Source organism: Oncorhynchus mykiss, chromosome 21 (assembly GCF_057628025.1).
Source record: "Oncorhynchus mykiss isolate SJ-2025 chromosome 21, ASM5762802v1, whole genome shotgun sequence".
NCBI lineage: Eukaryota > Metazoa > Chordata > Actinopteri > Salmoniformes > Salmonidae > Oncorhynchus > Oncorhynchus mykiss.
Genome location: NC_143042.1, coordinates 56,993,879 through 57,018,101, shown reverse-complemented (window position 1 = coordinate 57,018,101; position 24,223 = coordinate 56,993,879). Strand labels below are relative to the sequence as shown.

At 48.1% G+C, this 24,223-nt stretch overlaps 1 protein-coding gene across 3 annotated transcripts; it reads right to left on the bottom strand.

The window, feature by feature from the left end:
* Nucleotides 1-3,014: 3,014 nt before the first annotated feature.
* Nucleotides 3,015-23,932, bottom strand: LOC110500820 (transmembrane protein 184C). Of its 3 annotated transcripts, none has more exons than XM_090213345.1 (12): nucleotides 23,527-23,932; nucleotides 22,006-22,160; nucleotides 17,295-17,425; nucleotides 16,658-16,694; nucleotides 15,360-15,565; nucleotides 14,697-14,771; nucleotides 14,475-14,568; nucleotides 10,191-10,303; nucleotides 8,335-8,434; nucleotides 8,042-8,213; nucleotides 6,119-6,193; nucleotides 3,015-4,146 (listed from the first exon to the last, which is right to left on the bottom strand). In XM_090213345.1, the coding sequence occupies exons 2-12, from the start codon at nucleotides 22,120-22,122 to the stop codon at nucleotides 3,653-3,655; spliced, it is 1,614 nt and encodes a 537-aa protein (XP_090069471.1). In that variant the 5' UTR covers nucleotides 22,123-22,160; nucleotides 23,527-23,932; the 3' UTR covers nucleotides 3,015-3,652. The 3 variants fall into 3 exon arrangements, with proteins under 3 accessions (XP_090069471.1, XP_090069469.1, XP_090069470.1); XM_090213343.1 differs by having other exon boundaries at nucleotides 6,119-6,247; nucleotides 23,527-23,931; XM_090213344.1 differs by lacking the exon at nucleotides 23,527-23,932 and having other exon boundaries at nucleotides 6,119-6,247; nucleotides 22,006-22,274.
* Nucleotides 23,933-24,223: the final 291 nt, after the last annotated feature.

Below are 24,223 nucleotides of genomic sequence, written 5' to 3'. Positions count from 1 at the left end.
TGGACTGGGGACAGCAAGGAGTCATCATGCCAGGTAGTCCTGAGGCATGGTCCTAGGCCTCAGGTCCTCCGAGAGAGAGAAAGAGAGAATTAGAGAGAGCATACTTAAATTCACACAGGACACCGGATAAGACAGGAGAAATACTCCAGATATAACAGACTGACCCTAGCCCCCGACACATAAACTACTGCAGCATAAATACTGGAGGCTGAGACAGGAGGGGTCAGGAGACACTGTGGCCCCATCCGATGATACCCCCGGACAGGGCCAAACAGGCAGGATATAACCCCACCCACTTTGCCAAAGCACAGCCCCCACACCACTAGAGGGATAACTTCAACCACCAACTTACCATCCTGAGACAAGGCCGAGTATAGCCCACAAAGATCTCCGCCAAGGCACAACTAAGGGGGGGGGGGGGGGGGCGTTCGTGTTATACACACACCCAACCACCCAACTTAAATGTTTGCCTTAAGTAACTATATGTCTTATGTAACCATACCAAACATAACGTATCATACTAAAAGGAGTGTCTCATTTACGTACAGAACAATACGAAATGCTCTGAGACCAGGTTGCCTTTTTTCCTAATCTTCCGGTAAGGACTACATTAGCTTGTTGTTTCGTCTCATTATGTTTTCTTGCCGGTGCAATTCATCTTCTAAAGTTTGCAAGTTTGTTTCCAAAAGGTTAATTTTGTTGTCTTGTTCATTCATGCGCACTCTTTGTTTGTGTGTGACTGACATGAACTAATCTACGTTTTTAACAACCGATTGTAACAGTTTGTTGTGGTGAGCATTGAAAGCATTTTAGCGATGTTTTCCTGGATCTCCTCCAGCTGTTCATTACTCTGGTTTGCTTCTCCAAGTTGCTCCTTTTCCTCCATGGCTCGTTGGATTCATGTCGACGCGCCGCTTTACCAGCTGATTGGTTCGCTGTTTGTACATAACTGACTGCTCACTCTCTCCCAGTTGCTTGGGAATATGTCGATTTATCGATCAAAGAAGTTGTAAACACCATTCAGACAAGCTGACACCATGATATTCTACTGTGGGGAAGTTGTAAACACCAGTCAGACAGGCTGACACCATGATATTCTACTGTGGGGAAGTTGTAAACACCAGTCAGACAGGCTGACACCATGATATTCTACTGTGGGGAAGTTGTAAACACCATTCAGACAAGCTGACACCATGATATTCTACTGTGGGGAAGTTGTAAACACCATTCAGACAAGCTGACACCATGATATTCTACTGTGGGGAAGTTGTAAACACCATTCAGACAAGCTGACACCATGATATTCTACTGTGGGGAAGTTGTAAACACCATTCAGACAAGCTGACACCATGATATTCTACTGTGGGGAAGTTGTAAACACCATTCAGACAAGCTGACACCATGATATTCTACTGTGGGGAAGTTGTAAACACCATTAGACAGGCTGACACCATGATATTCTACTGTGGGGAAGTTGTAAACACCAGTCAGACAGGCTGACACCATGATATTCTACTGTGGGGAAGTTGTAAACACCAGTCAGACAGGCTGACACCATGATATTCTACTGTGGGGAAGTTGTAAACACCAGTCAGACAGGCTGACACCATGATATTCTACTGTGGGGAAGTTGTAAACACCATTCAGACAGGCTGACACCATGATATTCTACTGTGGGGAAGTTGTAAACACCAGTCAGACAGGCTGACACCATGATATTCTACTGTGGGGAAGTTGTAAACACCATTCAGACAGGCTGACACCATGATATTCTACTGTGGGGAAGTTGTAAACACCATTCAGACAGGCTAACACCATGATATTCTACTGTGGGGAAGTTGTAAACACCATTCAGACAGGCTGACACCATGATATTCTACTGTGGGGAAGTTGTAAACACCATTCAGACAGGCTGACACCATGATATTCTACTGTGGGGAAGTTGTAAACACCATTCAGACAGGCTGACACCATGATATTCTACTGTGGGGAAGTTGTAAACACCAGTCAGACAGGCTGACACCATGATATTCTACTGTGGGGAAGTTGTAAACACCATTCAGACAAGCTGACACCATGATATTCTACTGTGGGGAAGTTGTAAACACCATTCAGACAAGCTGACACCATGATATTCTACTGTGGGGAAGTTGTAAACACCATTCAGACAAGCTGACACCATGATATTCTACTGTGGGGAAGTTGTAAACACCATTCAGACAAGCTGACACCATGATATTCTACTGTGGGGAAGTTGTAAACACCATTCAGACAAGCTGACACCATGATATTCTACTGTGGGGAAGTTGTAAACACCATTAGACAGGCTGACACCATGATATTCTACTGTGGGGAAGTTGTAAACACCAGTCAGACAGGCTGACACCATGATATTCTACTGTGGGGAAGTTGTAAACACCAGTCAGACAGGCTGACACCATGATATTCTACTGTGGGGAAGTTGTAAACACCAGTCAGACAGGCTGACACCATGATATTCTACTGTGGGGAAGTTGTAAACACCATTCAGACAGGCTGACACCATGATATTCTACTGTGGGGAAGTTGTAAACACCAGTCAGACAGGCTGACACCATGATATTCTACTGTGGGGAAGTTGTAAACACCATTCAGACAGGCTGACACCATGATATTCTACTGTGGGGAAGTTGTAAACACCATTCAGACAGGCTAACACCATGATATTCTACTGTGGGGAAGTTGTAAACACCATTCAGACAGGCTGACACCATGATATTCTACTGTGGGGAAGTTGTAAACACCATTCAGACAGGCTGACACCATGATATTCTACTGTGGGGAAGTTGTAAACACCATTCAGACAGGCTGACACCATGATATTCTACTGTGGGGAAGTTGTAAACACCATTCAGACAAGCTGACACCATGATATTCTACTGTGGGGAAGTTGTAAACACCATTCAGACAGGCTGACACCATGATATTCTACTGTGGGGAAGTTGTAAACACCAGTCAGACAAGCTGACACCATGACGTTTTATAATGGTTTTATTACCAAGACAACAGAAGAAGGTCGTTGAATAAATCAGCTGACAAGTCAATGGCATCCTACTGCTGAATAGAAGCATGGTCTGCTATGGCGTGAGTAGGCTGTGTATTGTCTTCTGTAACATGCCTGTAATAATGATTAGCTGTAGTTCAGTCTATTGCAGTGTATATATATATATATATATATATATATATAGTATTGAATTGTTGTATGTATTAATATATGTTAAATAAATTAATAAAACGGATAATGACAAAATACGGCCAATAAAATAGCATTGTTATCCAAAAATGATTAATTACAAAATATTAAAACAATAGTAATTATAGTAACGAAACATAATTATATCACATTATTATGCCAAACTTGACATTAGTGTTTTATAAACATCATTTATAAAGTTATTTATAATGAATCTATTGTTATGGCAAATACAACACCAACATTTCTTCCTCTGTGTTCAAACTCTCCTTGGCTGGTTTAAACCCTTCTTTCTGAATTGTGTCCACTCCCCCTTTAAAAACATTGGTTTGGAGTAAGCCAGCGTGTCTCAGCCAGTCAGGGTGAAGGGGAGGAGTCACGAGACAGGAAGGAACACACTCTGGACCAGTAACACTCCTCCTACGTGCAAAAAGTAATGTTACTAGTGATGTCACCAGTAAAGTCACCACTCATTTCACCGGGGACTTCGCCACTGATGTCAATGAGGGCGTGGCCAGTGATGTCACCAACGACGTCAGCACCGATGTCAATGAGGGCGTGGCCAGTGATGTCACCAACGATGTCACGAGTGACGTCAGCACTGATGTCACTGGGCGCGTCGCCATCTGAGATGTCACGAATGAAGTCACACCTCGCACTGATGTCGGCGGTGGGGGTGTCGCCAGCGATGGCACCAGGGTGCGAAACCCCTGCACCGGTCTCCGATAGTTTCTCCTCGCTGTCCTCGTCCCAATCAGAAGAAATGAACCCGGAGGGGGCGGAGTAAGAGTGTGGCTTTGGGGTGTGGCCTAGCCCCTGGTAGTGACCCGACAGAGGGGAGGCGGGGACGGAGACGGTTTCCGCGACGATGATGTCTTGCTCTGACCCTCCCTGGGACGCAGCCGACAGGAGACCTAATAATAATAATAATAATTTCATTACAAGATAATCTCAAAGTGCATAAAATGTTTTAAACGTTCAAATAAAATGAAGAAATAATTATAATGTATTAATAATGTACCAGTGTGTTCAGGACGGCCAGAAAGACCTGTGTGTTCAGGACGGCCAGACAGACCTGTGTGTTCAGGACGGCCAGACAGACCTGTGTGTTCAGGACGGCCAGACAGACCTGTGTGTTCAGGACGGCCAGACAGACCTGTGTGTTCAGGACAGCCAGACAGACCTGTGTGTTCAGGATGGCCAGACAGACCTGTGTGTTCAGGATGGCCAGACAGACCTGTGTGTTCAGTGTGTTCAGGACGGCCAGAGAGACCTATGTGTTCAGGACGGCCAGACAGACCTGTGTGTTCAGTGTGTTCAGGACGGCCAGACAGACCTGTGTGTTCAGGACGGCCAGACAGACCTGTGTGTTCAGGATGGCCAGACAGACCTGTGTGTTCAGTATGTTCAGAACGGCCAGACAGACCTTGTGTGCTCAGTGTGTTCAGGACGGCCAGACAGACCTGTGTGTTCAGGATGGCCAGACAGACCTGTGTGTTCAGTGTGTTCAGGACGGCCAGAGAGACCTATGTGTTCAGGACGGCCAGACAGACCTGTGTGTTCAGTGTGTTCAGGACGGCCAGACAGACCTGTGTGTTCAGGACGGCCAGACAGACCTGTGTGTTCAGGACGGCCAGACAGACCTGTGTGTTCAGGATGGCCAGACAGACCTGTGTGTTCAGTATGTTCAGAACGGCCAGACAGACCTTGTGTGCTCAGTGTGTTCAGGACGGCCAGCCAGACCTGTGTGTTCAGGACCACCCGGCAGACTTGTGTGTCCAGGATGGCCAGACAGACTTGTGTGTTTAGTATGTTCAGAACGGCCAGACAGACCTGTGTGCTCAGTGTGTTCAGGACGGCCAGACAGACCTGTGCGTTCAGGATGGCCAGACAGACCTGTGTGTTCAGTGTGTTCAGGACGGCCAGACAGACCTGTGTGTTCAGGACGGCCAGACAGACCTGTGTGTTCAGGACGGCCAGACAGACCTGTGTGTTCAGGACGGCCAGACAGACCTGTGTGTTCAGGACGGCCAGACAGACCTGTGTGTTCAGGACGGCCAGACAGACCTGTGTGTTCAGGACGGCCAGACAGACCTGTGTGTTCAGGACGGCCAGACAGACCTGTGTGTTCAGGACGGCCAGACAGACCTGTGTGTTCAGTGTGTTCAGGACGGCCAGACAGACCTGTGTGTTCAGGACGGCCAGACAGACCTGTGTGTTCAGGACGGCCAGACAGACCTGTGTGTTCAGGACGGCCAGACAGACCTGTGTGTTCAGGACGGCCAGACAGACCTGTGTGTTCAGGACAGCCAGACAGACCTGTGTGTTCAGGACGGCCAGACAGACCTGTGTGTTCAGGACAGCCAGACAGACCTGTGTGTTCAGGACAGCCAGACAGACCTGTGTGTTCAGGACAGCCAGACAGACCTGTGTGTTCAGGACAGCCAGACAGACCTGTGTGTTCAGGACGGGCAGACAGACCTGTGTGTTCAGGACGGCCAGACAGACCTGTGTGTTCAGGACGGGCAGACAGACCTGTGTGTTCAGGACGGGCAGACAGACCTGTGTGTTCAGGACGGGCAGACAGACCTGTGTGTTCAGGACGGCCAGACAGACCTGTGTGTTCAGGACGGCCAGACAGACCTGTGTGTTCAGGACGGCCAGACAGACCTGTGTGTTCAGGACGGCCAGACAGACCTGTGTGTTCAGGACGGCCAGACAGACCTGTGTGTTCAGGACGGCCAGACAGACCTGTGTGTTCAGGACGGCCAGACAGACCTGTGTGTTCAGGACAGCCAGACAGACCTGTGTGTTCAGGACGGCCAGACAGACCTGTGTGTTCAGGATGGCCAGACAGACCTGTGTGTTCAGGACAGCCAGACAGACCTGTGTGTTCAGTGTGTTCAGGACGGCTGGTGGAGCCAAAGTACATCTTATTGGGTCTGCCCAGGACCGTCCGACCTGAGGGGGGAGGGGTGGTGTTACTACGCAGGGACAGGACCAGGTTAGTGGTAGCTACACACACACACACACACACAAAGAGAGTACACATACACAGAGTACACACGCACACACACAGAATACACACACAAAGAGAGTACACACAGGTCAACCCAGACAGGTGCTGTTGAAGTACAGATCAACCTTGACAGCAACATTCATTTGACATTGGAGTAACATTGAGCTAACATTTATTTAGCATATCCATTGTTGTTGGGTAACATTGAGCTACTATTTAGTTAGCATATATCCATTGCTGTTGGCTAACATTTAGTTAGCATATCCATTGCCATTGTGTAACATTGAGCTAATGTTTAGTTAGCATCTATCCATTGTTGTTGGGTAACATTGAGCTAATGTTTAGTTAGCGTCTATCCATTGTTGTTGGATAACATTGAGCTAATGTTTAGTTAGCATATCCATTGCCATTGGGTAACATTGAGCTAATGTTTAGTTAGCGTCTATCCATTGTTGTTGGGTAACATTGAGCTAATGTTTAGTTAGCGTCTATCCATTGCTGTTGGGTAACATTGAGCTAATGTTTAGTTAGCAAATTATGAGGATTCTGTGTTATGCACTATAGCCCGTTACCATATATGTGATTGAATATTATCTGCTGTTGGCTTGTGTGGATGTATGTGTTATGCAACATAGCTGACTTGAGACATTGTTAACAGTTTCAGGGCCACGGGCCTTTCTCATGATGGAAAAATACAGAATAACATGAAGACAGAAACTGTGCAATGAGTTGGGGGGGGGCACATTCAGAACGTAGTGTTGCGAGAACAAACGGTCTTTTGTTAGATAACAGGAGCCAGGTGCCTGATAACTGTCTGATAATTCTACACAACTACCACGACTGACCGCTGAAGCGCTTAGGGGGCTGGGACCAGCTCGGGCGCCAACAATTAACGATAGGCTGGGTGAGTTTAAACCACGCCCAGTCTCTACTCTGATAGGCCGGCTCGGAAGCAGGAACTACTTCTGTCAAGAGTATATTATAATAACTTTGTCAGGAACAAGTCAGTTCTCTGTTTTGCCCTGCGAGGTGTGACAGAGAGCCCGTATATACGGAAATTGCATTTACCACTTATTGCTTAGCTAATTAAAAAAAATACATAGCATACAATTCGGTGACTCATTGTCATATTTATCCTGATAGCAGATTCGAATTGACGCAACCCTAACAATATCCATTGCCATTGGGTAACATTGAGCTAATGTTTAGTTAGCATATATTAATTGTTGTTGGGTAACATTGAGCTAATGTTTAGTTAGCATCTATCCATTGGGTAACATTGCGCTAACGTTTAGTTAGCATATATTAATTGTTGTTGGGTAACATTGAGCTAATGTTTAGTTAGCATCTATCCATTGTTGTTGGGTAACATTGAGCTAATGTTTAGTTAGCATTTATCCATTGTTGTTGGGTAACATTGAGCTAATGTTTAGTTAGCATATATCCATTGCTGTTGGGTAACATTGAGCTAATGTTTAGTTAGCATCTATCCATTGCTGTTGGGTAACATTGAGCTAATGTTTAGTTAGCATATATCCATTGCTGTTGGGTAACATTGAGCTAATGTTTAGTTAGCATCTATCCATTGTTGTTGGGTAACATTGAGCTAATGTTTAGTTAGCATATATCCATTGCTGTTGGGTAACATTGAGCTAATGTTTAGTTAGCATCTATCCATTGCTGTTGGGTAACATTGAGCTAATGTTTAGTTAGCATCTATCCATTGTTGTTGGGTAACATTGAGCTAATATTGAACATAGTTTAGCATCCTGTGGCCCCGCCCTACTCACCTACGTGTTGGACCTGCTCTGAGATGTCTGCTCTGATGTCAGACACGTCCCACATGGCCATGAAGGAGTCAAAACAGCTTCCCTCCTCTGCCTCCAGTATGTAAGGTTTATAGGTAAAGCTGTAGTGGTGGGCTATAGCTGCTAGAAACATCTCTACACAGATGATAAAGTCCTTGAGTAGGGAGGGAGAGAGAGAGGTGGGTTCATAGCTGTAGTGGTGGGCTATAGCTGCTAGAAACATCTCTACACAGACGTATTGTTGGGGTGTGGGAGGGTTAGGTGTGTGTGTGTACCTGTAGTCCGGTGGCTACAGCCTCAACACTGTCCCAGTCCCAGGTGTGTTTATCAGAGATCACTCCGACTTTCACCAGTATAGCTATCAACACTGCCTGCCTGGAGGGATGGGAGAGAAATGGAGAGGGAGGGAGACAAAGAGAGTGGAGAGATGGAAAGAGGGAGGGGGTGGAGAAGAGAGATTGAGGGAGAGGGGTGGGAAAGAGAGAGTGAGGGAGAGGGGTGGGAAAGAGAGAGTGAGGGAGGGAGGGAAAGAGAGAGGGAGGGAGACAAAGAGAGTGGAGAGATGGAAAGAGGGAGGGGGTGGAGAAGAGAGATTGAGGGAGAGGGGTGGGAAAGAGAGAGTGAGGGAGAGGGGTGGGAAAGAGAGAGTGAGGGAGGGAGGGAAAGAGAGAGTGAGGGAGACAAAGAGAGAGTGAGGGAGGGAGGGAAAGAGAGAGGGAGGGAGACAAAGAGAGTGGAGAGATGGAAAGAGGGAGGGGGTGGAGAAGAGAGATTGAGGGAGAGGGGTGGGAAAGAGAGAGTGAGGGAGAGGGGTGGGAAAGAGAGAGCGAGGGAGAGGGGTGGGAAAGAGAGAGCGAGGGAGAGGGGTGAGAAAGAGAGAGCGAGGGAGAGGGGTGGGAAAGAGAGAGCGAGGGAGAGGGGTGGGAAATAGAGAGCGAGGGAGAGGGGTGAGAAAGAGAGCGTGAGGGAGAGGGGTGGGAAAGAGAGAGCGAGGGAGAGGGGTGGGAAATAGAGAGCGAGGGAGAGGGGTGAGAAAGAGAGAGCGAGGGAGAGGGGTGAGAAAGAGAGAGCGAGGGAGAGGGGTGGGAAAGAGAGATTGAGGGAGAGGGGTGGGAAAGAGAGAGCGAGGGAGAGGGGTGGGAAAGAGAGAGCGAGGGAGAGGGGTGAGAAAGAGAGAGCGAGGGAGAGGGGTGAGAAAGAGAGAGCGAGGGAGAGGGGTGGGAAAGAGAGAGCGAGGGAGAGGGGTGGGAAAGAGAGAGTGTGGGAGAGGGGTGGGAAATAGAGAGTGAGGGAGAGGGGTGGGAAAGAGAGAGTGAGGGAGAGGGGTGGGAAAGAGAGAGTGAGGGAGAGGGGTGGGAAAGAGAGAGTGAGGGAGAGGGGTGGGAAAGAGAGAGTGAGGGAGAGGGGTGGGAAAGAGAGAGCGAGGGAGAGGGGTGAGAAAGAGAGAGTGAGGGAGAGGGGTGGGAAAGAGAGAGTGAGGGAGAGGGGTGGGAAAGAGAGAGTGAGGGAGAGGGGTGGGAAAGAGAGAGCGAGGGAGAGGGGTGGGAAATAGAGAGCGAGGGAGAGGGGTGAGAAAGAGAGCGTGAGGGAGAGGGGTGGGAAAGAGAGAGTGAGGGAGAGGGGTGGGAAAGAGAGAGCGAGGGAGAGGGGTGGGAAAGAGAGAGCGTGAGGGAGAGGGGTGGGAAAGAGAGAGCGAGGGAGAGGGGTGGGAAAGAGAGAGCGAGGGAGAGGGGTGGGAAAGAGAGAGCGTGAGGGAGAGGGGTGGGAAAGAGAGAGTGAGGGAGAGGGGTGGGAAAGAGAGAGCGAGGGAGAGGGGTGGGAAAGAGAGAGTGAGGGAGAGGGGTGGGAAAGAGAGAGTGAGGGAGAGGGGTGGGAAAGAGAGAGCGAGGGAGAGGGGTGGGAAAGAGAGAGCGAGGGAGAGGGGTGGGAAAGAGAGAGTGAGGGAGAGGGGTGGGAAAGAGAGAGTGAGGGAGGGAGGGAAAGAGAGAGTGAGGGGAATTGTTGACTTCCTCCTTTTGTTTGTGGTAACTAGGCACTCACACAACGTTAAGCAACAGTCAGAAAAAGCCAGGCCATGTGTTCTACTAGACATTCTTGATTCACTAAAAATACGCATCCCTGCCTCTCTTACCAGAACGAGACGAAGACGACCATTTTAACACAGAGGAACTTCCCAACGGGTCTAATCTGACTCAGTTCATCCTTCAAGGCTTTATACAGCAGCACCAGACAATACATGGCAAACTGGAGACAGAGAGAGAGAGAGAGAGACAGAGTAAGCATGACTATGTACAGACTCAGTTAGCATAGCCTTGCTATTGAGAAAGGCTGCTGTAGGCAGACCTGGCTCTCAAGAGAAGACAGGCTATGTGCACACTGCCCACAAAATGAGGTGGAAACTGAGCTGCACTTCCTAACCTCCTGCCCAATGTATGACCATATTAGAGACACATATTTCCCTCAGATTACACAGACCCACAAAAAATTTGAAAACAAATCCAATTTTGATAAACTTCGATATCTACTGGGTGAAATACCGCAGTGATTTTACAACACTGTATATAGACATACACTACCGGTCAAACGTTTTAGAAAAACTACTCATTCAATTGTATGGAATCATGTAGTAACCAAAAAAGTGTTAAACAAATCCAAATATATTTTATATTTTATATTCTTCCAAGTAGCCACCCTTTGCCTTGATGACAGCTTTGCAAACTCTTGGCATTCTGTCATCCAGCTTCATTTATTTTATTTTTTATTTAACAAGTCAGTTAAGAACAAATTCTTATTTTCAATGACGGTCTAAGAACAGTGGGTTAACTGGTCTAGGAACAGTGGGTTAACTGGTCTAGGAACAGTGGGTTAACTGGTCTAGGAACAGTGGGTTAACTGGTCTAGGAACAGTGGGTTAACTGGTCTAGGAACAGTGGGTTAACTGGTCTAGGAACAGTGGGTTAACTGGCCTAGGAACAGTGGGTTAACTGGTCTAGGAACAGCGGGTTAACTGGTCTAGGAACAGTGGGTTAACTGGTCTAGGAACAGTGGGTTAACTGGCCTAGGAACAGTGGGTTAACTGGTCTAGGAACAGCGGGTTAACTGGCCTAGGAACAGTGGGTTAACTGGTCTAGGAACAGTGGGTTAACTGGTCTAGGAACAGTGGGTTAACTGGTCTAGGAACAGTGGGGTAACTGCCTTGTTCAGGGGAACAGTGGGTTAACTGGTCTAGGAACAGTGGGTTAACTGGCCTAGGAACTGTGGGTTAACTGGCCTAGGAACTGTGGGTTAACTGGCCTAGGAACAGTGGGTTAACTGGCCTAGGAACAGTGGGTTAACTGGTCTAGGAACAGCGGGTTAACTGGTCTAGGAACAGTGGGTTAACTGGTCTAGGAACAGTGGGTTAACTGGTCTAGGAACAGTGGGTTAACTGGTCTAGGAACAGTGGGTTAACTGGCCTAGGAACAGTGGGTTAATTGGCCTAGGAACAGTGGGTTAACTGGCCTAGGAACAGTGGGTTAACTGGCCTAGGAACAGTGGGTTAACTGGCCTAGGAACAGTGGGTTAACTGGTCTAGGAACAGCGGGTTAACTGCCTTGTTCAGGGGAACAGTGGGTTAACTGGTCTAGGAACAGTGGGTTAACTGGCCTAGGAACAGTAGAACAGTGGGTTAACTGGTCTAGGAACAGCGGGTTAACTGCCTTGTTCAGGGGAACAGTGGGTTAATTGGTCTAGGAACAGTGGGTTAACTGGCCTAGGAACAGTGGGTTAACTGGCCTAGGAACAGTGGGTTAACTGGCCTAGGAACAGGGGGTTAACTGGTCTAGGAACAGTAGAACAGTGGGTTAACTGGTCTAGGAACAGCGGGTTAACTGCGTTGTTCAGGGGAACAGTGGGTTAACTGGCCTAGGAACAGTGGGTTAACTGGCCTAGGAACAGTGGGTTAACTGGCCTAGGAACAGTGGGTTAACTGGTCTAGGAACAGTGGGTTAACTGGTCTAGGAACAGCGGGTTAACTGGTCTAGGAACAGGGGGTTAACTGGCCTAGGAACAGTGGGTTAACTGCCTTGTTCAGGGGAACAGTGGGTTAACTGGTCTAGGAACAGGGGGTTAACTGGTCTAGGAACAGCGGGTTAACTGCCTTGTTCAGGGGAACAGTGGGTTAACTGGTCTAGGAACAGGGGGTTAACTGGTCTAGGAACAGTGGGTTAACTGGTCTAGGAACAGTAGAACAGTGGGTTAACTGGTCTAGGAACAGTGGGTTAATTGGTCTAGGAACAGGGGGTTAACTGGCCTAGGAACAGTGGGTTAACTGGCCTAGGAACAGTGGGTTAACTGGTCTAGGAACAGGGGGTTAACTGGTCTAGGAACAGTGGGTTAACTGGCCTAGGAACAGTGGGTTAACTGGTCTAGGAACAGCGGGTTAACTGGTCTAGGAACAGGGGGTTAACTGGTCTAGGAACAGGGGGTTAACTGGTCTAGGAACAGTGGGTTAACTGGCCTGGGAACAGTGGGTTAACTGCCTGTTCAGGGGCAGAATGACAGATTTGTACCTTGTCACCTGGAATGCAGCTTTGCACATTCTTGGCATTCTTTCAACCAGCATTTCAATTACCAGGTGTGCCTTGTTAAAATTTGTGGAATTTCTTTCCTTCTTAATGCATTTGAGCCAATCAGTTGTTGTGACAAGGTAGGGGTGGTATACAGAAGACAGCCCTATTTGGTAAAATACCCAGTCCATATTATGGCAAGAACAGCTCAAATAAGCAAAGAGAAACGACAGTCCATCATTACTTTATGACATGAAGGTCAGTCAATACGGAACATTTCAAGAACTTTTACAGTTTCTTCAAGTGCAGTCGCAAAAACCATCAAGTGCTATGATGAAACTGGCTCTCATGAGGACCGCCACAGGAAAGGAAGACCCAGAGTTACCTCTGCTGCAGAGGATAAGTTCATTAGAGTTACCAGCCTCAGAAATTGCAGCCCAAATAAATGCTTCACAGAGTTCAAGTACGAGACACATCTCAACATCAACTGTTCAGAGGAGACAGTGTGAATCAGACCTTCATGGTTGAATTGTTGCAGAGAAACCACTACTAAAGGACACCAAGAAGAAGAAACTTGCTTGGACCAAGAAACACGAGCAATGGACATTAGACTAGTGGAAATCTGTCCTTTGGTCTGGAGTCCAAATTGGAGATTTTTGGTTCAAACCGCCGTTGTGGGTGAACGGATGACCTGCGTATGTGTATTTGTGTAAGCACGGAGGAGGTGTGATGGTGTGGGGGTGTTTTTCTGGTGACACTGTCTGTCATTTATTTAGAATTGGCTATTTGAAGAATCTCAAATATATTTGGATTTGTTTAACACTTTTTTGGTTACTACATGATTCCATATGTGTTATTTCATAGTTTTGATGTCTTCACTATTATTTTACAATGTAGAAAATAGTAAAAATAAAGGAAAACCCTTGAATGAGTCGGTTTTCTAAAAACGTTTGACCGGTAGTGTAATATGACATTTGAAATGTCTTAATTCTTTTGGACCGTTTGTGAGTGTAATGTTTACTATAAATGTTTTATTGTTGATTTCACTTTATATTTATCTATCGTTGACTAGGACCAGGTTAGGACCAGATGTGTGAGTTCTCACCAGTTGAGAGATATCGTTGACTAGGACCAGGTTAGGACCAGATGTGTGAGTTCTCACCAGTTGAGAGATATTGTTGACTAGGACCAGGTTAGGACCAGATGTGTGAGTTCTCACCAGTTGAGAGATATTGTTGACTAGGACCAGATGTGTGAGTTCTCACCAGTTGAGAGATATTGTTGACTAGGACCAGGTTAGGACCAGATGTGTGAGTTCTCACCAGTTGAGAGATATTGTTGACTAGGACCAGATGTGTGAGTTCTCACCAGTTGAGAGATATTGTTGACTAGGACCAGGTTAGGACCAGATGTGTGAGTTCTCACCAGTTGAGAGATATTGTTGACTAGGACCAGGTTAGGACCAGGTGTGTGAGTTCTCACCAGTTGAGAGATATTGTTGACTAGGACCAGGTTAGGACCAGGTGTGTGAGTTCTCACCAGTTGAGAGATATTGTTGACTAGGACCAGGTTAGGACCAGATGTGTGAGTTCTCACCAGTTGAGAGATATTGTTGACTAGGACCAAGTTAGGACCAGGTGTGTGAGTTCTCACCAGTTGAGAGATATTGTTGACTAGGACCAGGTTAGGACCAGGTGTGTGAGTTCTCACCAGTTGAGAGATATTGTTGACTAGGACCAGGTTAGGACCAGGTGTGTGAGTTCTCACCAGTTGAGAGATATTGTTGACTAGGACCAGGTTAGGACCAGGTGTGTGAGTTCTCACCAGTTGAGAGATATTGTTGACTAGGACCAGATGTGAGTTCTCACCAGTTGAGAGATATTGTTGACTATGACCAGATAGGTCCAGGCATTCCTGTTGCTGAAGTTTCCCTCGTCATACACACCACACAACTGACAGACACTACAGAGAGAGAGAGGGGGGGGGGGGGGGGGAGGAGAGGGGATCATAAACATTTTATAACCTGCTCAACCTTTCCTATTCTGTATTTTGTAATGTATAATATACTACTTGGTTAGTGCTGTACTTACAGTGCTATCACTGTAGTTACGGGCCTGACGACGGTGTACTGTAGAACCCCCAGCTTACAGCGGAACAACAACACCCTGACCGAGGAGAGACAACCAATCACAACCATCAATCACATCCATCAGCCAATCAATCACAACCAACCATCAGTCACATGCATCAGCCAACCAATCACAACCATCAGTCACATCCATCAGCCAATCAATCACAACCAACCATCAGTCACATGCATCAGCCAATCAATCACAACCATCAGTCACATCCATCAGCCAATCAATCACAACCAACCATCAGTCACATGCATCAGCCAACCAATCACAACCATCAGTCACATCCATCAGCCAATCAATCACAACCAAACATCAGTCACATGCATCAGCCAATCAATCACAACCATCAGTCACATGCATCAGCCAATCAATCAAACACAACCATCAATCAGTCATATCCCATCATTCAATCAAGACATTGTATTCATGTTCATCCATCTCTCCCTGCTCTCCTCCCTCTATCACTCCAACTCTCCCCTCTCTCCCTCCCCACCTACCTCCCTCCCTCCCCTCCCTCTCTCCCTCTCCTCCCTCTATCACTCCAACTCTCCCTCCCCTCCCCTCCCCTCCCTCCCTCTCTCTCCCTCTCTCTCTCTCCCTCCTTCCCTCACTTACTCTCCCATTGCCCATGGTGGACAGCAGCATAGAGGTGGCAGGTGTTTCTGTTGTTCCTGAACCTCTAGCATCAACACCAAACTGGGATACTGGTTAGAGAGGTAGTTTAACAGGAAGATGAGGAAGTTGTAAATGACGTAGGCCTCGTAACACTCTCTACACGTGTCTACGTAGATGGCTATTCTGGGGTAGCGCAGCGCGATCCACTAAAGAAGAAGAAGTCCAATGTACACGGATGTCCAAGGGGAGGAGGAGGAGGGGGGGCGGAGAGGAGGGGGAGAGAGAAAGGCAGTTTAATTGATAGATGAGGAACGACCAAAAGAAATGTGTCCATTATTTTCAACCAACACATATTGATTGATGGAGTGACCAATGTAAATAAATGGTCTGTGTGTGCGTGTGTGTGTGTGTGTGTTGACTCTGCCATTTGAGCAGCCCAGCCTTGTGACAACACCACACCGTCCTCAATTAATCCTGTTACCATAGAGATACGGAGGTCTCAATGGAACTTAGAATGTTCAGCCATTCCTTATAAACCAATGGAATGTCTGACTCAGTGTTCTAGTCTAGTGTTCCATAGTTCTCTGTGTTCTAGTCTAGTGTTCCATAGTTCTCTGTGTTCTAGTCTAGTGTTCCACAGTTCTCTGTGTTCTAGTCTAGTGTTCCATAGTTCTCTGTGTTCTAGTCTAGTGTTCCATAGTTCTCTGTGTTCTAGTCTAGTGTTCCATAGTTCTCTGTGTTCTAGTCTAGTGTTCCATAGTTCTCTGTGTTCTAGTCTAGTGTTCCATAGTTCTCTGTTTTCTAGTCTAGTGTTCCATAGTTCTCTGTGTTCTAGTCTAGTGTTCCACAGTTCTCTGTGTTCTAGTCTAGTGTTCCATAGCTCTCTGTTTTCTAGTCTAGTGTTCCATAGTTCTCTGTGTTCTAGTCTAGTGTTCCATAGTTCTCTGTGTTCTAGTCTAGTGTTCCACAGTTCTCTGTGTTCTAGTCTAGTGTTCCATAGTTCTCTGTGTTCTAGTCTAGTGTTCCATAGCTCTCTGTGTTCTAGTCTACTGTTCCATAGTTCTCTGTTTTCTAGTCTAGTGTTCCATAGTTCTCTGTTTTCTAGTCTAGTGTTCCATAGCTCTCTGTATTCTAGTCTAGTGTTCCATAGTTCTCTGTGTTCTAGTCTAGTGTTCCATAGTTCTCTGTGTTCTAGTCTAGTGTTCCATAGTTCTATTCTGCAGTGATAGGTCTTCAACCAGATTGATATGTTATAACAGTATTACTATAATCAAATGTTAATAAAAGTGTCCCCTTACACTGTCCACACTGTAGATGGGTACCATCCACAGGATCCTGTAAACACACAACAGAGAGGATCAGTGGTATCTGGTCTCCTACCATTTATAAATACTTGATACCTTAAGGGATTTGATTCCAGGTGTGTTCCTACCTGATAATGGGTTTCTGTAGCTCAGGCTGTGTGTAGTGTACCAGGTGTGTTCCTACCTGATAATGGGTTTCTGTAGCTCAGGCTGTGTGTAGTGTACCAGGTGTGTACCAGGTGTGTTCCTACCTGATAATGGGGTTCTGTAGCTCAGGCTGTGTGTAGTGTACCAGGTGTGTACCAGGTGTGTTCCTACCTGATAATGGGTTTCTGTAGCTCAGGTTGTGTGTAGTGTCCCAGGTGTGTTCCTACCTGATAATGGGTTTCTGTAGCTCAGGCTGTGTGTAGTGTACCAGGTGTGTACCAGGTGTGTTCCTACCTGATAATGGGGTTCTGTAGCTCAAGCTGTGTGTAGTGTACCAGGTGTGTACCAGGTGTGTTCCTACCTGATAATGGGTTTCTGTAGCTCAGGCTGTGTGTAGTGTACCAGGTGTGTACCAGGTGTATTCCTACCTGATAATGGGTTTCTGTAGCTCAGGCTGTGTGTAGTGTACCAGGTGTGTTCCTACCTGATAATGGGTTTCTGTAGCTCAGGCTGTGTGTAGTGTACCAGGTGTTGCAGGATGCCCCACAGAGAGATGGGGATGGTCATGAACACAAACACTCCAGCTATGAACCAGGCTTTACTGTGGGTCCCCACCTGAAACAGAGTCAGGCTTTACTGTGGGTCCCCACCTGAAACACAGAGCCAGGCTTTACTGTGGCTTCCCACCTGAAACACAGAGCCAGGCTTTACTGTGGCTCCCCACCTGAAACACAGAGCCAGGCTTTACTGTGGCTTCCCACCTGAAACACAGAGCCAGGCTTTACTGTGGCTCCCCACCTGAAACACAGAGCCAGGCTTTACTGTGGCTCCCCACCTGAAACACAGAGCCAGGCTTTAATGTGGCTCCCCACCTGAAACACAGAGCCTGGCTTTACTGTGGGTCCCCACCTGAAACACAGAACCAGGCTTTACTGTGGCTCCCCACCTGAAACACAGAACCAGGCTTTACTGTGGGTCCCCACCTGAAACACAGAACCATGCTTTACTGTGGCTCCCCACCTGAAACACAGAACCAGGCTTTACTGTGGCTCCCCACCTGAAACACAGAGCCAGGCTTTACTGTGGCTCCCCACCTGAAACACAGAGCCAGGCTTTACTGTGGCTCCCCACCTGAAACACAGAGCCAGGCTTTACTGTGGCTCCCCACCTGAAACACAGAGCCAGGCTTTACTGTGGCTCCCCACCTGAAACACAGAGCCAGGCTTTACTGTGGGTCCCCACCTGAAACACAGAGCCAGGCTTTAATGTGGCTCCCCACCTGAAATACAGAGCCAGTCTTTACTGTGGCTCCCCACCTGAAACACAGAGCCAGGCTTTACTGTGGCTCCCCACCTGAAACACAGAACCAGGCTTTACTGTGGGTCCCCACCTGAAACACAGAGCCAGGCTTTACTGTGGCTCCCCACCTGAAACACAGAGCCAGGCTTTACTGTGGCTCCCCACCTGAAACACAGAGCCAGGCTTTACTGTGGGTCCCCACCTGAAACACAGAGCCAGGCTTTACTGTGGCTCCCCACCTGAAACACAGAGCCAGGCTTTACTGTGGGTCCCCACCTGAAACACAGAGCCAGGCTTTAATGTGGCTCCCCACCTGAAACACAGAGCCAGTCTTTACTGTGGCTCCCCACCTGAAACACAGAGCCAGGCTTTACTGTGGCTCCCCACCTGAAACACAGAACCAGGCTTTACTGTGGGTCCCCACCTGAAACACAGAGCCAGGCTTTACTGTGGCTCCCCACCTGAAACACAGAACCAGTCTTTACTGTGGCTCCCCACCTGAAACACAGAACCAGGCTTTACTGTGGCTCCCCACCTGAAACACAGAGCCAGGCTTTACTGTGGCTCCCCACCTGAAACACAGAGCCAGGCTTTACTGTGGCTCCCCACCTGAAACACAGAGCCAGGCTTTACTGTGGCTCCCCACCTGAAACACAGAACCAGGCTTTACTGTGGGTCCCCACCTGAAACACAGAGCCAGGCTTTACTGTGGCTCCCCACCTGAAACACAGAACCAGTCTTTACTGTGGCTCCCCACCTGAAACACAGAACCAGGCTTTACTGTGGCTCCCCACCTGAAACACAGAGCCAGGCTTTACTGTGGCTCCCCACCTGAAACACAGAGCCAGGCTTTACTGTGGCTCCCCACCTGAAACACAGAGCCAGGCTTTACTGTGGCTCCCCACCTGAAACACAGAACCAGGCTTTACTGTGGCTCCCCACCTGAAACACAGAGCCAGGCTTTACTGTGGGTCCCCACCTGAAACACAGAACCAGGCTTTACTGTGGCTCCCCACCTGAAACACGGAGCCTGGCTTTACTGTGGCTCACCACCTGAAACACAGAGCCAGGCTTTACTGTGGCTTCCCACCTGAAACACAGAGCCAGGCTTTACTGTGGCTCCCCACCTGAAACACAGAGCCAGGCTTTAATGTGGCTCCCCACCTGAAACACAGAGCCAGGCTTTACTGTGGCTTCCCACCTGAAACACAGAGCCAGGCTTTACTGTGGCTTCCCACCTGAAACACAGAGCCAGGCTTTACTGTGGCTTCCCACCTGAAACACAGAGCCAGGCTTTACTGTGGCTCCCCACCTGAAACACAGAGCCAGGCTTTAATGTGGCTCCCCACCTGAAACACAGAGCCTGGCTTTACTGTGGGTCCCCACCTGAAACACAGAACCAGGCTTTACTGTGGCTCCCCACCTGAAACACAGAACCAGGCTTTACTGTGGCTCCCCACCTGAAACACAGAACCATGCTTTACTGTGGCTCCCCACCTGAAACACAGAACCAGGCTTTACTGTGGCTCCCCACCTGAAACACAGAGCCAGGCTTTACTGTGGCTCCCCACCTGAAACACAGAGCCAGGCTTTACTGTGGGTCCCCACCTGAAACACAGAGCCAGGCTTTACTGTGGCTCCCCACCTGAAACACAGAGCCAGGCTTTACTGTGGGTCCCCACCTGAAACACAGAGCCAGGCTTTAATGTGGCTCCCCACCTGAAACACAGAGCCAGTCTTTACTGTGGCTCCCCACCTGAAACACAGAGCCAGGCTTTACTGTGGCTCCCCACCTGAAACACAGAACCAGGCTTTACTGTGGCTCCCCACCTGAAACACAGAACCAGGCTTTACTGTGGGTCCCCACCTGAAACACAGAGTCAGGCTTTACTGTGGCTCCCCACCTGAAACACAGAGTCAGGCATTACTGTGGGTCCCCACCTGAAACACAGTCAGGCTTTACTGTGGCTCCCCACCTGAAACACAGAGCCAGGCTTTACTGTGGCTCCCCACCTGAAACACAGAACCAGGCTTTACTGTGGCTCCCCACCTGAAACACAGAGCCAGGCTTTACTGTGGCTCCCCACCTGAAACACAGAGCCAGGCTTTACTGTGGCTCCCCACCTGAAACACAGAGCCAGGCTTTACTGTGGCTCCCCACCTGAAACACAGAACCAGGCTTTCCTCTGGGTCCCCACCTGAAACACAGAGCCAGGCTTTACTGTGGCTCCCCACCTGAAACACAGAACCAGTCTTTACTGTGGCTCCCCACCTGAAACACAGAACCAGGCTTTACTGTGGCTCCCCACCTGAAACACAGAGCCAGGCTTTACTGTGGCTCCCCACCTGAAACACAGAGCCAGGCTTTACTGTGGCTCCCCACCTGAAACACAGAGCCAGGCTTTAATGTGGCTTCCCACCTGAAACACAGAGCCTGGCTTTACTGTGGGTCCCCACCTGAAACACAGAACCAGGCTTTACTGTGGCTCCCCACCTGAAACACAGAACCAGGCTTTACTGTGGGTCCCCACCTGAAACACAGAACCATGCTTTACTGTGGCTCCCCACCTGAAACACAGAACCAGGCTTTACTGTGGCTCCCCACCTGAAACACAGAGCCAGGCTTTACTGTGGGTCCCCACCTGAAACACAGAGCCAGGCTTTACTGTGGCTCCCCACCTGAAACACAGAGCCAGGCTTTACTGTGGGTCCCCACCTGAAACACAGAGCCAGGCTTTAATGTGGCTCCCCACCTGAAACACAGAGCCAGTCTTTACTGTGGCTCCCCACCTGAAACACAGAACCAGTCTTTACTGTGGCTCCCCACCTGAAACACAGAACCAGGCTTTACTGTGGCTCCCCACCTGAAACACAGAGCCAGGCTTTACTGTGGCTCCCCACCTGAAACACAGAGCCAGGCTTTACTGTGGCTCCCCACCTGAAACACAGAGCCAGGCTTTAATGTGGCTTCCCACCTGAAACACAGAGCCTGGCTTTACTGTGGGTCCCCACCTGAAACACAGAACCAGGCTTTACTGTGGCTCCCCACCTGAAACACAGAACCAGGCTTTACTGTGGGTCCCCACCTGAAACACAGAACCATGCTTTACTGTGGCTCCCCACCTGAAACACAGAACCAGGCTTTACTGTGGCTCCCCACCTGAAACACAGAGCCAGGCTTTACTGTGGGTCCCCACCTGAAACACAGAGCCAGGCTTTACTGTGGCTCCCCACCTGAAACACAGAGCCAGGCTTTACTGTGGGTCCCCACCTGAAACACAGAGCCAGGCTTTAATGTGGCTCCCCACCTGAAACACAGAGCCAGTCTTTACTGTGGCTCCCCACCTGAAACACAGAGCCAGGCTTTACTGTGGCTCCCCACCTGAAACACAGAACCAGGCTTTACTGTGGCTCCCCACCTGAAACACAGAACCAGGCTTTACTGTGGGTCCCCACCTGAAACACAGAGTCAGGCTTTACTGTGGCTCCCCACCTGAAACACAGAGTCAGGCATTACTGTGGGTCCCCACCTGAAACACAGTCAGGCTTTACTGTGGCTCCCCACCTGAAACACAGAGCCAGGCTTTACTGTGGCTCCCCACCTGAAACACATAACCAGGCTTTACTGTGGCTCCCCACCTGAAACACATAACCAGGCTTTACTTGGAGATACCATTTATAAATGAACACATCTGTGCAACAACAGCATCCTCCGGCTTTGATCCATCTGTACAGTCAAAAATGATGAGGCTATACCATAACACCGAAGCCGAGTACTGAGGAGAATAACACAACAACGTTGACAGGTGTCAGTTGCACCATATAGACTTTAACAGATGTGAGAGCAATAGTTACTAATTATATGAAAGGCAGATGTTCCACTTGTTCTGTCTCACCTCAGACTTCTGTAGTTCCCAGACACACAGCGGCAGAACCACGAGTAGCAGAGCTACATAGAGGCAGACCACGAGAGGTCGGATCCACCGTCTCCAGTTCCCACACGTACACGGCATGGTTCCGTTCCGTTCGGTTTCGTTCGGTTAGTTCGCTTCTGTTGAGTTATGTTCGGGTTTAGAACTGAAGGACTAGGAGGGAATGGGATGGGTGGGCGTTGGCTATCTACTGTAGCTGTTTCCTAAACACAACACTGTGCCACTAACCTACACTAACCTACAGGCTATATCTACTGGAGCTGTTTCCTAAACACAACACTGTGTCACTAACATACACTAACCTACAGGCTATATCTACTGTAGCTGTTTCCTAAACACAACACTGTGTCACTAACCTACAGGCTATATCTACTGGAGCTGTTTCCTAAACACAACACTGTGTCACTAACCTACAGGCTATATCTACTGGAGCTGTTTCCTAAACACAACACTGTGTCACTAACCTACACTAACCTACAGGCTATATCTACTGGAGCTGTTTCCTAAACACAACACTGTGTCACTAACCTACACTAACCTACAGGCTATATCTACTGTAGCTGTTTCCTAAACACAACACTGTGTCACTAACATACACTAACCTACAGGCTATATCTACTGTAGCTGTTTCCTAAACACAACACTGTGTCACTAACCTACACTAACCTACAGGCTATATCTACTGTAGCTGTTTCCTAAACACAACACTGTGTCACTAACCTACACTAACCTACAGGCTATATCTACTGTAGCTGTTTCCTAAACACAACACTGTGTCACTAACCTACAGGCTATATCTACTGTAGCTGTTTCCTAAACACAACACTGTGTCACTAACCTACAGGCTATATCTACTGTAGCTGTTTCCTAAACACAACACTGTGTCACTAACATACACTAACCTACAGGCTATATCTACTGTAGCTGTTTCCTAAACACAACACTGTGTCACTAACATACACTAACCTACAGGCTATAGCTACTGTAGCTGTTTCCTAAACACAACACTGTGTCACTAACATACACTAACCTACAGGCTATATCTACTGTAGCTGTTTCCTAAACACAACACTGTGTCACTAACATACAGGCTATATCTACTGTAGCTGTTTCCTAAACACAACACTGTGTCACTAACCTACAGGCTATATCTACTGGAGCTGTTTCCTAAACACAACACTGTGTCACTAACATACACTAACCTACAGGCTACTATCACTGCATGTCAATGGGGTGGCCTTTGTTGACAAAATAACAGAAATGATGACGCCAGTAGCCTAAACTCCCGTGGCTACAGTGATAAACCTCTAGGGCCTGACAAGCATCCTTCCGTTATTGCTGTAACATTGTCTTTGCCCAAAATCATGAATAACCTCAGCTTTTCTGAATAGACATTATCTGTCCCTGCGTTGTAGCCAAGCAACGTTGCGTTTCATCCATTAAAATTCACAAGAGCTTCTAATATGTTATTCTAGTTTCACCCACCTCTGAGTGTAGAAGAAAACCAGAGAATACACCGATTACCGCGTCCCGAGACGATTTGGTCGCGACATGGAACGGAAATGGACATCGGTGTCAAATAATAGCGCGTGTGGTTCCATGTTGACGCCCACGTTGCAACAAACCGTTACAGCGATCCTTATAGCTCTGGTCCAGGGCGTTAACTGCCTGTTATGCCTCACGTCCACCGGACGCATCAAACTCTTTGCGATCCGGCGGAAGTAATTAATTTTCAAATTAATTGTACGGAAAATGCGGGCTAGACATCCAGCACAACAAAACGCACATACATCTGGTGGACATCAGGCATTACTATAGCTTAGTGGTGGAGAAATGCGCAGTAACGTCGTGGACCAGAGCTACCATCCTTACGGCATCATTAGGTCAGGTGGTCAGTTCAGTTACCTCCTATGTGAGCAGGGAGTGGACGTGAAAAAAACAACAACACTAGCGGATCATTTTATAAATCAACCCCTCACACTACCGTGTTTCCACCACAATCCCAGTTAATAGAACCAACCTGCTGGACATTGGCATCGTTTATTATGGGTACGGGAAATAAAATGCTCTAGTGTTTATCCATGGCCGCTAGATGTCACTACGGAGCTACCCTCGCTCTGTACCCCTCTTTCGTCACACTCTCTCTCATCTCTCCCTCACTCTGTTCTGTTAGTCCATAATC